General features: G+C 37.5%; 1 protein-coding gene across 1 annotated transcript in view; it reads right to left on the reverse strand.

Moving 5' to 3' along the window:
- Positions 1-2,088: 2,088 nt before the first annotated feature.
- Positions 2,089-15,811, reverse strand: part of bc014685.S (cDNA sequence BC014685 S homeolog) — an 84,205-nt gene continuing 70,482 nt past the window's right edge. Inside the window, exons 5-7 of the mRNA XM_018227590.2 lie at positions 13,988-14,115; positions 9,291-9,468; positions 2,089-2,479 (exon numbers count right to left, since the gene is read on the reverse strand). Of these exons, the coding sequence (XP_018083079.1) occupies positions 2,235-2,479; positions 9,291-9,468; positions 13,988-14,115 (551 nt within the window). The 3' untranslated portion in view covers positions 2,089-2,234. The remainder of the gene's footprint in view (positions 2,480-9,290; positions 9,469-13,987; positions 14,116-15,811) is intronic.

Consider the following 15,811-nt stretch of genomic DNA (forward strand, 5'->3'; position numbering starts at 1 on the left):
CCATCTTGGATTTTATTATGCGTGTCCATGACACTTCTCTTCAGTGTGCTCTTGGCAGTTGAGAAACTAAGCTTAGGGGTTGTTGCAAATCATCAAGCAGAAAACGAGGTTCACATGTTATAGAAGCTGATGTTACAGAGCTGATGATAAATCTGGATGCAAATTGCACTGGTTTCTAAGCTGCAATGTTATGAGAATCGAAAGTAATTGGCTTTAATATTTTCTATATTCTGTACACTGTGGGCTGGTCCCTAAGCTCGGGTAACAGAGAGCAGAACAGAGCATGTGCTTTGAATCAATAGAAAAGAAGATGGGGAGCTACAGGGGAAAACTCCAAATCTATCTTCACTGCTAAGGCATTGCTAGCCTACTACTTTATTAAAGGGATACTGTCATGGGAAAAAACATTTTTTTTCAAAATGAATCAGTTAATAGTGCTGCTCCAGCAGAATTCTGCACTGAAATCCATTTTTCAAAAGAGCAAACAGATTTTTTTAAATTCAATTTTGAAATCTGACATGGGGCTAGACATATTGTCAATTTCCCAGCTGCCCCAAGTCATGTGACTTGTGCTCTGATAAACTTCAATCACTCTTTACTGCTGTACTGCAAGTTGGAGTGATATCACCCCCTCCCTTTTCCCCCCCAGCAGCCAAACAAAGGAACAATGGGAAGGTAACCAGATAGCAGCTCCCTAACACAAGATAACAGCTGCCTGGCAGATCTAAGAACAACAGTCAATAGTAAAAACCCATGTCCCACAGACACATTCAGTTACATTGAGAAGGAAAAACAGCAGCCTGCCAGAAAACATTTCTCTCCTAAAGTGCAGGCACAAGTCACATGACCAGGGGCAGCTGGGAAATTGACAAAATGTCTAGTCCCATGTCAGATTTCAGAATTGAATATAAAAAAATCTGTTTGCTCTTTTGAGAAATGGATTTCAGTGCAGAATTCTGCTGGAGCAGCACTATTAACTGATTCATTTTGATAAAAAAAATTTTTCCCATGACAGTATCCCTTTAAACTTTTATTTTCCTTTAAGCAGAACTGCACATTTTTTTTCAGGGGGATGGTAGAATTTAGATGTGAGCATACACAAGTACCAGGCAGCTCTACAATTCTTATTGATTAATGGCAGAGGCAAATACTTCAACTGGGCCCACCAACAGGCTGCAATCAATGGCTGCCCACTGTTACATATAAGGCCACCTAGGTGATTAAAGATTTCTTGAAAATCACTATTGAAATTTCCTTATTCTCTGAGCTTGTACCATTTAAAAAATAAAAACCAAAACATTTCAACAAAAGATTAAGATAAGGCTTCAGGTAATATATATATATATATATATATAATCTGCACATATACACAAAACGACTTGGGCCTATTGGTCTTTTATCCTAGAGAATGGAAGTCAGGCCGGTTTGAGGTTTAGAAGGAACAGTAACATCAAAAAATGAATGTTTTAAAGTAATAAAAATATAATACAGTGTTGCTCTGCACTGGAAAAACTGGTGTGTTTGCTTCAGAAACATTACTATTGTTTATATAAATAAGCTGCTGTGTAGCAATGGGGGCAGCCATTCCAAGGAGAAAAGGCTCAGGTTACACAGTAGATAAGCTCTGTAGAACATAATGGTGTTATCAATATTTAACCTGTGCCATGTAGCCTTTTTTCAATTGCTGCCATTGCTACACAGCAGCTTGTTTAGATGAACTATAGTAGTGTTTCTGAAGCAAACAGATCAGTTTTACCAGCGAAGGGCAACAGATATTTTCATTACTATCATTTAAAACACTCATTTTGTGGTGTTACTGTTCCTTTAATGTCACCATGTTTGAGACTCTTTATCATAGAAATATGCTATATCAAAATATACAAAAATTTATATGGCTGATGCATTAATGCCCTATACATAGATTTTACTCATTATAACTCAACTACTGCATAGTACATATCAAAACTGTGAATTTGATAAACAATTACTTTAAATATATATATATATATATATATATATATATATATATATATATATATATATATATATATATATATATATATATATATATATATATATATAATATATATATAATATATATATATATATCTTTTTTTGGTCATGTGACTAGCCCTTCTCATTGTCCACAATGCAAAGTAAATTGGTCTCACTTCTTAAGGACCAAAAGCAGAATATTCCTATCATGTCCATACATGACAAACTGTCCAGTGTTTTCAAATCATGGCCATGTTCTCAGAGGTGCTGTGAGCATGAGGTGTGGCAGGGGTGCTGGTTCCTGCCTTATAGCTTTTTGGGGCTCTGCTCGCTTTGAGAAGCACCAGGAATGTATCCGTTGATATCACCCCAAATTCAAAAGAAAAAGTCCCGTAGAAGATGAGAACATTGATAATAAAGGTCCACTCGCAGAGGGCAGCCAGATGCTGCAATACAAAGCCTTCCTGGATGAAGAAGACACCACCTGGGAAGATATAGTTAAGGAAATACTTGTGTTTTGAGCTTGTTACACTTTTGCAGAAGAAAAAGTTTATCAGTGAATATCAGTTAATGAATGATGATAAAGGAATGTAAAATATATCAGCTATTCTACAAAGTCATTATTGGATCAACCACAGCAAAACAAGATAAACCCTTTTTAAAACTCCCCTGAAGCCAGTTTTCCTACAATTGTATAATTCATAAGGTTTCATCTTTGTTCATGCACATATACAGGTATGGAATCCGTTATTTGGAAACCAATTATTCAGAAAGTTCCGAATTAAGAAAAGTCTCCCATAGATTCCATTATAATCAAATAATCCAAATTTTAAAAATAATTTCCTTTTCTGTGTAATAATAAAACAGATGCTTGTACTTGATCCCAATATTTGGCACTCCCAAGTGCAGGATGCCTTTCTTTCTTTAACATAGTATTTATTTTTACCTTTCTGTGCTCCGCAGTAGACAACACACACCAGAGGGGATTGGGGCAGGTGGTTTATTAATGCTAATAAAGGCCAAGCAAAGCACATTACATTACTGTAATAGCCTCTGTATGTAAGGATGAGTTGTATAAGTTGGGTGTAATGTAACTCGAGGACTACCTGTATTTCAAAGATATAAGGTGAATATGGCTGTGCAAATCCAAAAAACTGATTTCTAGTTTTTCATCAAATTAAATTTTAAACCACAATCACTTTTTATGAACAAAATCTTAAAAAAAAAAAAAAAAGCTTTAAAGATTTATTATGGAAACATTACATCTTACTAGAAGCATTGCGCGTTTCATGCCCGTCCATATTGTCCAATGGTGAATCACACACATCTTTAACTGTACGACATCATGTTGTGAGTGTGTGAAAGGGTTTATTTGTGTGGAACAGGCCTACTACAGTGTACTAGAGTAGCATAAGGGCAGTGAAACAAACCTTTATTTCCTATATATTATCTGCAGATATAGAAATTCTACCAACAAAACCACTGTGCTAAACTCTTGGAAAATATGATAAATATTAAAGTAGCCAGTGGATTTCCGGGGGTTCACAAACTGGATACAGCATAAACATTAGGGATGCACCGAATCCAGGATTCGGTTCGGGATTCGGCCTTTTTCAGCAGGATTCGGATTCAGCTGAATCCTTCTGCCCGGGCCGAACCGAATCCGAATAGGGGCGGGGAGGGAACTCGCGTGACTTTGTCACAAAACAAGGAAGCAAAAAGTGTTTTCCCTTTCCCACCCCTAATTTACATATGCAAATTATGATTCGATTCGGTATTCGGCCAATCTTTCTCGAAGGATTCAGGGGTTTGGCCGAATCCAAAATAGTGGATTCGGTGCATCCCTAATAAACATACTGTACTTTGCTGCTACTTTGTACATAGGATCCAAGGAAAAGGAAAGATTAAAGCAACGTTTTGGAAAGGCATAAAACACAAAAATAAAACATTATTTGATCAATCTGATAATCCAGGGCCAAATGCAGTAATCTTTTATTTATTTCAAGAATTTAGGCAGGAAAGGAATAAACCAGAAAGTATTAAAGGATAATAATCTAAATCAGAATGTGCACTGTCAAGTAATCCAAAAAGCTTATTAAAATAGTTAGCCTGTTTTTCAGGTTCATTAAAGGGCCAATAAAGGCCACATTTCCGATGCAAATTACATGTTAAACATGAATGCAAGAAAATATTTCCCTAGCATCTATAAAGGTGATAACTAACTCTGCTTGAAGATTCTACCTTGGGTCAGAGCCCCTTGTTACTATACTATATTTCCATCACTTGCATCCACTTTAAAAGCGGGATTGGAATATGAAACTTTGTTTACATGATCTGGACTCGAGGCCAAGCAGCCCGTCCAATCGTGTGCCATAGAATGGCTGCTGTCACACTCAGTCACTTCTGACAAGCCTGTGCAAATTTTTGGTGACTTTCGCACCACCACAAATCTTTGAAGGCCACTGATATAGAAACAGCTGCAGGTACAGTAAATAAGAGGGTCAATCTACATAAATCTATACAGACTCCGAGTCCAGAAGTAGGAAGGTATTTTTTTTAGACATAATTCTGGTTTGCAAAGAACTGATGAATATACAGTAGTAAGGTGCACTAGCGAGCACCTTCTTGACCTCCCTGAAGTGACTGAGGTCCTTTGCAACTACTATTCAAATGATAAGGAGGCAGTTGTATTTAGTATTGTGTATGGTAGGCTATTTCATGTATTTTGTAGCTGTAAAAAGTAGCTGCTACTTAAACATCCATGTGTCTTCAGCCTAAAGGGGTCCTCCACCCTAGGCTAGGGTTAGTAGTGAGGCAAGAATGCAGTAATATTTTCGGCACAAACAGAACCCACATAATAGTGCCCAAGTGGAATTTTTTCCTGTTATAAAGTTGACATTAGCATGGCATTGCATTGGCGCAAGTATCACAATTTTATGGCAAACAGCAATGATTTACCCTTAATTAGATACACCGTGTGCCACTACTACAGTGTTTGCCATAGGGGTTACAGAGAAGTTTACACACATAGGCCAAATCGCAGCACTGGCTAGATATTTTAGCAAGCATGCTGATGGACAAACTGTATAGAACTGGCCCATAGGACAATAAAGAGATCACTTCTCACAAATTATGGGACTGCTGACCTGTGAAGTATGTAGACAAAAGTTGACACCCACTGTTGTGTCAAATTAGTTCATTTGGTGGTCCTATTCCCATTTTGTTGAATCAACATTGGCGAGATCGCATAAATGGCTGCTTGGCTAAATCAATAATCCCTAACCAGTGGCTTATAAGCAACATGTTGCTCTCCAACCCCTTGGATGGTGCTCCCATAGCCTCAAAGCAGGTGCTTATTTTTGAATCCCAGGATTGGAGGCAAGTTTTGGTTGTATAAAAACTGTGCCAAGCAGAACATCCTGTAGGCTGAAAGTCCACATAGGAGCTACAGCCAGCACTTATTGTGCACTACCCAGGAACATTTGTATGTTTGCGTTGCTCCCTAATTCTTTTTACACCTGGATGTGGCTCCTGGGTAAAAAAAAAGTTGTCGACCCCCAGGCTACATAAAAGATGAATACACACAAATTACAGAGGGAAATTGACTTATGTGTTAACTTCTAGCAGTGTATTTGCCAAAACTAACAAATCAGATGTGTCTTCCATTTTCTATCTCACTGATCAAAATCAATTGCTTATTGGGAGCTACTAGAAACTGCACTAGTGCTTACTCTGTTCTGCAGCACTGTCCACTATATCAACAAATTCTGTAAGGACAAAATGTAGCCCTGAAGTGAAACACAAAACACACCAAAATCAAGGATTGGCACCTCCCATTCCTCACAACTGCCCCAAACCTCACTATTAAATAATGATTTTGTTTTTTTAATCAATGACACTACTTTAGAGGAATATATGCAGTGAATGGGTTCATGAGAGACTGGACAACAATATGGAAAATGTGATTCCTCTACAGCAGGGGTGCCCAAAAGGTAGATCGGGATCTACCAGTAGACCTTTAGCTGGTAATCAGTAGATCTCAACAAACAACTTGTCTATATCACCCTCCTGTTTCATGCTTTTCTTTCACATATAGGTTTGTTAAATATAGCAATATAAATTCTTTCATAAATCAATATAATATTATATTTGCCATGGAACAGAATGCTGACAATGCTTTTATGGATGTAGATCATAATGGGAAAACATCACTAAAAGTAGACCTCACATTAGTAAAGTATGGGCACTCCTGCTCTACAGACTGAAAGATATTAACAGATTTTTATCAAGCAATAACTAAGTGTTATATCCTTCATTCGCCCGTCACAGACGAATTAATCATCTACATTTATCATTCAATAACCAGTGACGTGCCAAATCTTAAGTAAAGGCACAGATGCCTGTGTTTAATTATTGCCTAAGTAACTTCTGTAAAATTAATTGAAAACACATAATTAGTCACTAGACTTAAAGGGATACTGTCATGGGAAAAAAAAATATTTTCAAAATGAATCAGTTAATAGTGCTGCTCCAGCAGAATTCTGCACTGAAATCCATTTCTCAAAAGAGCAAACAGATTTTTTCATATTCAATTTTGAAATATGACATGGGGCTAGACGTGTTGACAATTTCCCAGCTGCCCGTGGTCATGTGACTTGTGCCTGCACTTTAGGAGAGAAATGCTTTTTGGCAGGCTGCTGTTTTTCCTTCTCAATGTAACTGAATGTGTCTCAGTGGGACATGGGTTTTTACTATTGAGTGCTGTTCTTAGATCTACCAGGCAGCTGGCATCTTGTGTTAGAGAGCTGTTATCTGGATACCTTCCCATTGTTCTTTTGTTTGGCTGCTGGGGGGAAAAAGGGAGGGGGTGATATCACTCCAACTTGCAGTACAGCAGTAAAGAGTGATTGAAGTTTATCAGAGCACAAGTCACATGACTTGGGGCAGCTGGGAAATTGACAATATGTCTAGCCCCATGTCAGATTTCAAAATTGAATATAAAAAAAATTATATTCTGTTTGCTCTTTTGAGAAATGGATTTCAGTGCAGAATTCTGCTGGAGCAGCACTATTAATTTTTTTCCCATGACAGTATCCCTTTAACAAAATTAAGAATGGGGGTGTGAGGGGGTATGAGTGTGTGCTCTACTTTACACAAAAAGCCTTTTAAAACAGGACTGGCAATAGAAGCAGCGCATTTGTGCTCACTGACTCTTTTTAAACAACAGTATTATTTAGGGTGTAATTAAAAAACAACGGCAAGCAGATGTCAGAGGGGGATGGGTATTTTGATCACTGTAGAGTACCTGGAAAAGACCAAAATACCCCAAAGTACAATACCAGGGCCGTGTAATGCTCTAATGTTACTGTAAACTGCCATGGCCATGTTCCATTCAAGCAAACCGATTACGTCTGACATTAAACCCATATGTGCAAATTGTCATCAAGCTAAAATGAGACATTAATGACTGATCTCTATGATGTATGAACACTGTACTGTGTGTTAGTTTAGAGCAGAGCCCACAATCCAAACGATTAAAGCAAAAGTTCATAATAGCATCCAGTATAATGTACCATTGCCCTGTACTGGTAAAACTGGTGTGATTGCTTCAGAAACGCAACTATAAGCTGCTGTGGGGGCAGCCATTCAAAGCTGAAAAATGAGAAAAGGCACAGGATACACAGCAGATAACAGATAAGCTCTGTAGTATACAATGGGTTCCTTTAGAACTTATGTTATCTACTGTGTATCCTGTGCTTGAATGACTGCCCCCATGGCTACACAGCAGCTTTATATAAACTACAGTAGAGTTTCTGAAGAAAACACACCAGTTGTACAGGTATGGGATCTGTTATCCAGAATGCTCGGGACCTGGGGGTTTTCCGGACAACGGATCTTTCCACAATTTGGATCTTCATACCTTAAAGGGGTTGTTCACCTTCCAAAACTTTTTTCAGTTCAGTTGTTTTCAGATTGTTCCCCTGAAATAAATACTTTTTTCAATTACTTTCCATTATTTACTGTTTTTCCAAAATCTAAGTTTAAAGTTGCATGTTCCTGTCTCTGGTGTTTCAGTCTGGCAGCTCAGTAACGCACTCTAAACGGTTACTATTTTGCAAAATTTAGTTGATACATTCCTCAGCTGCATCTCTGGAGTATTAGCAACTATTGTATCAAGTCTAACAGCTGCCTGTAATGAAACACAGAGATTCTGCTCAGCAGGGACAAAGATAAGAAATGTATCAACTAAATGTACCAATTTAGAACAATTTAGAGGGTCACGACCCTCTCTCCCAGAGCTGCTTTAGAAGGTGAAAAATGACACTTTACACATAGAAAATAGAAAGTAATTTAAAAAAGTCGTTACATCTGGTGATCTATCTGAAAACAACTAGTTGTTTGAAGGTGAACAACCCCTTTACGTCTACTAAAAAAAAAATCATGTAAACATTAAATAAATCCAACAGGCTGGTTTTGCCTACAAAAAGGATTAATTATAACTTAGTTTTGATCAAGTACAAGGTATTGTTTTATTACTACAGAGAGAAAGGAAATCATTTTTAAAAATTTGGATTATATGGATAAAATGGAGTCTACGGGAGCCATTTCGTAATTCAGAGCTTTGTGGATAATGGGTTTCCGGATAACAGATCCCATACCTGTACCAGTGCAAGGCAACAGTATATTAACATTCCTTTAAAGAAACAGTAACACCAAAAAAGTGTTTCTAAGGAATGACAATATAATATACTGTTGCCTTGCACTGATAAAACTGGTGTATTCGCATCAGAAACACTACTATAGTTTATATAAACAGGCTGCAGTGTAGCCATGGGGGCAGCCATAAAAAGGAGAAAAGGCACAGGATACACAGCAAATAACAGACAAGCTCTGTAGCACACAACAGGATACTTCAGAACTTATCTATTATCTACTGTGAATCCTGTGCTTGAATGGCTGCCCCCATGGCTACACAGCAGCTTTATATACTTTATACTTTAATTTTTTGCTGTTATTGTTCCTTTAAATATGTGAAAAAATATTTTAGTTTAGATGTCCTCTTCTACGCAGATGTTATCCTGAACACCGTACAAATGTTTTCATTGAACTGCATCCCATACCAACACAGGAAGGTAGAACATATATTGACTCCACCACTATTTAAATGTTTAGCCCCTGGCACTACTGATTGTGCATGAAGATATTGTGTTATTACAGCCGTGTCTATCTTGGAACACTTTTTCACGGATTTCTGGGCATCAATCATCAACATACATGATAACTGTAAAGGATACTGAGAACTAGAATCACCAGGCCAAAGAGAGTGAGAATGGTGCGGATATGTCCAACATAGCAGCCCCAGGAAGCACGTGCCATGCGATACGTCAGGATGGACTGAAGGAAAATAAACAGCATGCTAGTTGGAAATGCAACGCCTGCTCCAATATAATGCAGAACTTTAGCATGATCCACCTTAAAAAAAAAAGGACAAAATAATAGGATTAGTAGATATGGGTGATTTTAACATCTATCTAACATTTCTTTCTTGCAACAAGAAGTATTTCCTTTTTTTCTCTGCTGGGTTCAACACTAAAATAATGTCGTAGTGTAACCCAAGGATCCCAACAATGGAGAGAAAAATATTGAAATCTGAACATAAGGCCATCAGCTTTGAAAAACTGAGAATTATAGGAAAGCTGGGGGCTAAAAATCAGCAGCATTTGCTTAGTAATCAACATTTAATGGAACAGTAAAAATTTAATTGTTTCGAATTAATACTAATATAATGCAGTGTTGCCCTGCAGATAAGCTCTGTAGAACATAATGGTGTTATCTGTTATCTGTTATTTAACCTGTGCCATATAACCTTTTTTCAATTTCTGCCATTGCTACACAGCGGCTTGTTTATATGAACTATAGTAGTGTTTCTAAAGAAAACAGATCAGTTTTACAAGTGCAGGGCAACACTACATGATATTTTCGTTACTTTAGCACACCCTCATTTTTTGGTTTCCTGTTCCTTTAAGTGGCAGGGCATTCACCATCATTTAAATCCCTTAGGTCTATGGCACATAGAACAGCTGTTCTGAGCTAGTGGAGTAGTCGTCGCTGTTCAACCAGCCATTCAGTTCAATGGAAACTACCTGTCGCTGAATATAACTGAACTGAATGCTGGGCTGAAAGGCCATGAATGGTTACTTCTTAGCTGTCAGAGATTTTCTGGTGGAGAGAACACCATGTCTACAATAGGCTTAAAGAAGAAGGAAAGCTACAGAGAGTTTATTTCCAATAGATAAGCCCCAATGCTGCAAGCTAGAGTACTATATTTATTCTTCAGAATGCTTTACCATACCCCAGTAAACAGCTCTAGAAGCTGTTTGTTTAGGATAGCAGCTGCCATATTAGCTTGGTGTGACATCACTTCCTGCCTGAGTCTCTCCCTGCTCACTCATAGCTCTGGGCTCAGATTACAGCAGGGAGGGGAGGAGGGGGAGAGAGGAACATACTGCTCAAGCCGTGCCCTGGAGGTTTAAGATGAAAGAAGGAAGTCTGATTCAGAAGCCCATGTGTACACAATAGAAGGACAAAAATGCCAGTTTTCTTTTGACAGAGGACTCAGATTAGTGTTATTTTGTGGGTTTACTGGTGTATTTATGTAGACCTTTCTGATAAAGTTTACTTCGTTTTAACCTTTCTTTCTCCTTTAAGGGTAATATATTCACAGGGGCTTAATGGAATTGCTTCAGGCAGATGTAGGCTGTGAGCTATGAATGCTGATAAGATCATTACCAACCAATCACAATGGAACCATGAAATTAATTGAGGCAGATGTTCATTGTTTCAGTTAAATTGACAGGAGGTGTGAACACTTGTGAAGGTGACAGGATGAAAATGTTAAAACAGGACTGTACAGGTACTGCCCTTCTTTGATTAGGGACATTGTTCCAGCTTGACTTTTTTCTTGGATCAGTTTGGTGTATGCATGCATGGACCCACGCATCAGGCCAAAGGCCAAAGGAAAACGGACAATTGATTAAATCCAGTGGAATATTTTAGCAAGATATTGTGGGTATACTAAAATTGCTCTCAAAATTACAAGGGTATATACATAATCTCTGCAGTCCAATCTAATTGATATTAATTTAACCCAATATTGGCATTTCTTATACACACTTCAAAGCATACTTGCATGATAACAATAAATAAGAAAAAAAAGCTAATATATCATTACAAAACTAGGTCAACAAAATTGAAGGAGAACAAAACGGACACAGCTAGGTTAACAAAATTAAAGGAGAACACAAGCATGTGCTGTGTGGAGTGGTATGTGCTGCTGGGGGACAATATGCATAGGCAAAATGATGTTTCTTTAGAATAACAGATTATACTGGTGTATTTCTTGTAATGTGGATTTTGTTACAGCCCAGCATGGCACCTGGGTTAGATTAATTTTATTGGCCTTGTTTTTCCTACTTATTCCTACTATTTTGTAATTATATTTATCTAGTATCAATTGAGAAGCACTGAAAATAATCAAATCAGCTATCTCACAGCTATAGGACAGGTTCAGATAATATACAAGTTGTTTTATGTTTTCCAATTGTTTTTGGTCTATGTAGTTTAACTTTGATTTTGGTTTAGAATTACCAAAGGATGTGGTTTATATTTTTATTTTTTGTCAATGATACATTGCTGTGTATGTTGTGTACTTAACTTCTTTTAATGAACCTGGAAAATACATATATATATTTAAAACTGTTACACCAAAAAATGTAAGTTTACATATAATGTTTATGTTTACATATAATATACTGTTAACATGCACTAGTAAAAGCTGTGTGTTTGCTTTAGAAAGAATATTATAGTTTGTATAAAGAAGCTGCTGTGTAGGCATGGGACAGCTATTCATGCTGGAAATAAGGAGGAAAGGTTACATAACACTAGGGACGCACCTAATCCAGAATTCTGTTCGGGATTCGGCCTCTTTCAGCAGGATTCGGACAGGCTGAACCGAATCCTAATTTGCATATGAAAATTGGGGGCGGAGAGGTAAATTGCATGACTTTTTGTCACAAAACAAGGTAGTAAATATTTTTTCCCCCTTCCCACCCCTAATTTGCATATGAAAATTAGGGTTTGGTATGGTATTCGGCTGAATCTTTCGCAAAGGGGGTTCGGCCGAATCCAAAATAATGGCTTCGGTGCATCCCTACATAACACATAAGCCCTGTCTAATACAATGGTGTTATTTGCAATGTAAACCTGAGTCCTTTCTCTTTTGAATGGCTGCCCCCATGGCTACACAGCAGTTTGTTTATATAAACTATAGTATTCTTTCTGAAGCAAACACACAGCTTTACCAGTGCATGCTAACAGTATATTATATTTTAATTACTTTTATACACTCCAGTTTTTGGTGTAATTGTTCTTTTAAAAACTGAGGAGTTGGAGGTACCATAAACTGAGGAGTCAGCTTTGAAGGATTTATGTACCAACTCCACAGCCCTGGCCTTAAGCTACCAAAGTGTCCTGCCCTTTAAATAAAGCAGGGATTTTGAAATATACTTTCAAAAGAAAACCGGCACAACAGGACAACTGCAGGGAATTTCCTCTGCATTTATTGTTTCATAATACAATAAATTATTCCCTTCCTTACTTTCATCTATCCATTGTTTCCTTCCCATCCCACACATTCTCTTACTCCATCACCTGATCCAAACCCTTCCTCCCATCATCCCCTGCTTCCCACCCTCCTTCCAACATTTTCTCATATGTTTACTTCCTTCTTCCTTTATTTATTGCCTTTAAAATGTGGCATTTCAAAGCCACACAGATACCTGTAAAACAAAAAGTAAACCCCTTTGGCTAACACATGCCTGTGTTCAGATGTGTTCATTAAAATGCTTCATATCATGCCTTGATATGCAAAGGCTTGCCTGAATAGAAAACCAGTTTCCTATATAAATAGAACCCTGAATTTGTGTAATAAGGGCGATTCAGGAATAACATTATGTCCATTCTTGTTCAATGATGTAATTTTAGTGACTCATTAAAGCCCACAGTGACATCATTGGGAATAAACCAGCTTTTTCTGATCAGTCCAATAATAATCCTAGTTAGGAAGTTATTTTTCAATGTACATGTTAAAACACTCGCTCTAACACAAATATGCGGTTCCAAAGATTTTCGGGCAGAATTACTAAAATGTTCTTGGATACAGCAACTAAAACCAGGACTGAATCACTTAAGCCTCTGCAAGATATTTACAAGTCCCTGAGACCCTGTTTTATGGTTTCCCGTCAGGTTTTCCTAAAGACTAGCTACAGTAAGAACCCTCTTGTTGAATGACACTCAGAAATGTACATTAAATCTACATCTAAACATGTGTCTCTAGTTTCCTACTTTCTCTCTGCAGTACCAGTTGAGCAAAAACTTCCAAAATTAAAAAAAAAAAAACCTTTTGGTATGGACACTGTATCCAAGTGAATATTAAAAAGTTGTTACTGCTATTGCTGAAGTACAACTCTGGTGAAGCACATGGACATTTTTTACTCGAGACTCTTTTGGTAACTTTTTAATATAGACCTATTAGTCACTAACTATATCACTTTGCTCTGGTAGGAGGCTTAATGTATATACTGCCACAATTGTTTTTATAATGCGTATTTATGCAAAAAAATTTTATATGCAAAAATTGTTCATTGATTACCCTATTTACACTTCCTTAATCACGGGTTCTGTATGCTTGAGAAAGGGGCGTGCAAGGAAACGTTGCACTTCTACACTACGAATAAAGCAAGGTTTTATCCTGCATAACCAAGCCTTCTGTGCCAGTAAATTTGTTCTTGTCGAATCCAGCGAGGTAGCCGAATCCTCCATTACCGAGCACCAGGCCATCAACCAGAAAGGGCTGTGGAGAGTGTGCGTCTGCGCTAACCAGTTTCTACTACGAAGCACAGGGTAGAGCATTATTGTCACTATGTCCTCTTACCTGAAAGCTTCCCACCATTGTAAGGCCAGCCGCACAAATCCATCCCAAAATAAATGCCACTGTATTCAACCAGGAGGGGCCGTAGTGTTCAATAACATAGGCATATCTAAGTAGGCCAATCAGCATCACTGCAAGAGAAACAAAGCAATGTTATTTACAGCACATGACTAAAGGAAAAGAAACAATGAAGCCTTCCACAACGATCAAGGTTTTGGCAAATGAAGAAAAAAAAGTTAACTGTGAAACAGTCAAGTCTGCAGTTAACACAAGCCAAAAATTCTGACGAACAGATAGAATAGGACAGCGACCCATCCATTTGAAAACTGGAAAAAGGCAAAAGAAAGTAAATATTAAAAAAAAATTAAGAACCAAATGAAGACTTATAAAAGGTTACAAAGAATAGGGCATTCTAGAACATACTAAAACTTAACTATCACTTTCAATGGGAACTCGAAAAAAAGTCTAAAAAACCCTGTTTTATGACATTGCAGTCCTCTAGCTTCACTATTACAGTAGAAACCCAATTGCAAAACAGTACAATAAACCGTAAATTCCAGAAAAACTGTAAAATCTGGGGAGGGATGTGGCTTGCCTGTATGGGACCACAAGAAAACGTAAATTCCAGGAAACTGTAAAATCCAGGTATGTTAATCGAGGTTCTACTGAATTAAAGATACATTGTAACTTTAGATAACAAATAACAGGGAGGGATCCATAATCCAGAAAATCCTGGATTTAAAGCATAACATGGCAGAATTTATAAAGAAGTGTTATACAGTCAGCCCTGTTAAACACGCAGAACACATGGTTCCTGTAATGGCTTGGCTTATAAACAAACAAAAAAAAGTCCACATAAGTTCATAAGGGCAATGGTACTACTTACTTATACATGTTCCTGCACTAAGGCTTGTACAGACACACAGTTTGCTTATGTTCAGTTTAAGTGTTCAGCTGCAGAGGAGCGCAGGAAGGAACGCAATCTATTGATTTAAAAGGGCCCGTACTCAGACAGGCGCATGTAAACGCCAAGCACACTTAAATGCGCCTGTGTGAGTACAGCTGGATTTAAAATGATTGATTGGTGATTTTTAAAAAGTGTGATCTTCAGAATAGAATTATAATTAAATAAAACAAAGCACTTGTAGTGCTTTTTTCAAAAGGTACAAAGAATTAAAGCAAGGTGCAATGATGTTTTCTTAAAAACAATAAAACTCAGCATGTGCCTTACCCACTCTCTGCTGGGATGAAAATCCCTACAGCATTTTAGAATACACAAATCTGTGCATAGACTTTCCATGATTCAAGACACACACAGATTGGTGTTGTAACACACTGTTGACTGGTTTTGTTTTTTGTTTTTTTTTTTCTCCCCTAAGACTGTGGTGCTGATCTATAATTTTATCTTGACTCAGACTGTGGTCTTGTTTATTGCATTAAAATGTAAAATGTACTGCAGTTTTAAAGTATGAATTTTCTGGATACGTGTTAGCAATAACTATGTTAAAAGTTGAAGTGAAGGAGGCAAAACTGTTCTTGAGTAAGCTATTAATTTTGCAATGCATGCAATCTTTAAGGCAGTGCTATCCAACTTTAAGGGCCAGAATGTTTTGGGCAATACAGGGGAGGGCCAATAATGGAAGCCTGTGTTGACTAGTTCCAGTTTTTAAAATACTCCACTTTAAATCACACTCCTGTTATGACAAGAACTTTAAAGACCATATCCATATAATGGTTTTAACATATCAAAAAACAAATCATTGGTCATAAGACATGCCCTTAAATCCATATGCCTCCTTCCCCCCTGTGAATAGCCATTGAAAGGTG

Source organism: Xenopus laevis, chromosome 7S (assembly GCF_017654675.1).
Source record: "Xenopus laevis strain J_2021 chromosome 7S, Xenopus_laevis_v10.1, whole genome shotgun sequence".
Taxonomy (NCBI): Eukaryota; Metazoa; Chordata; class Amphibia; order Anura; family Pipidae; genus Xenopus; species Xenopus laevis.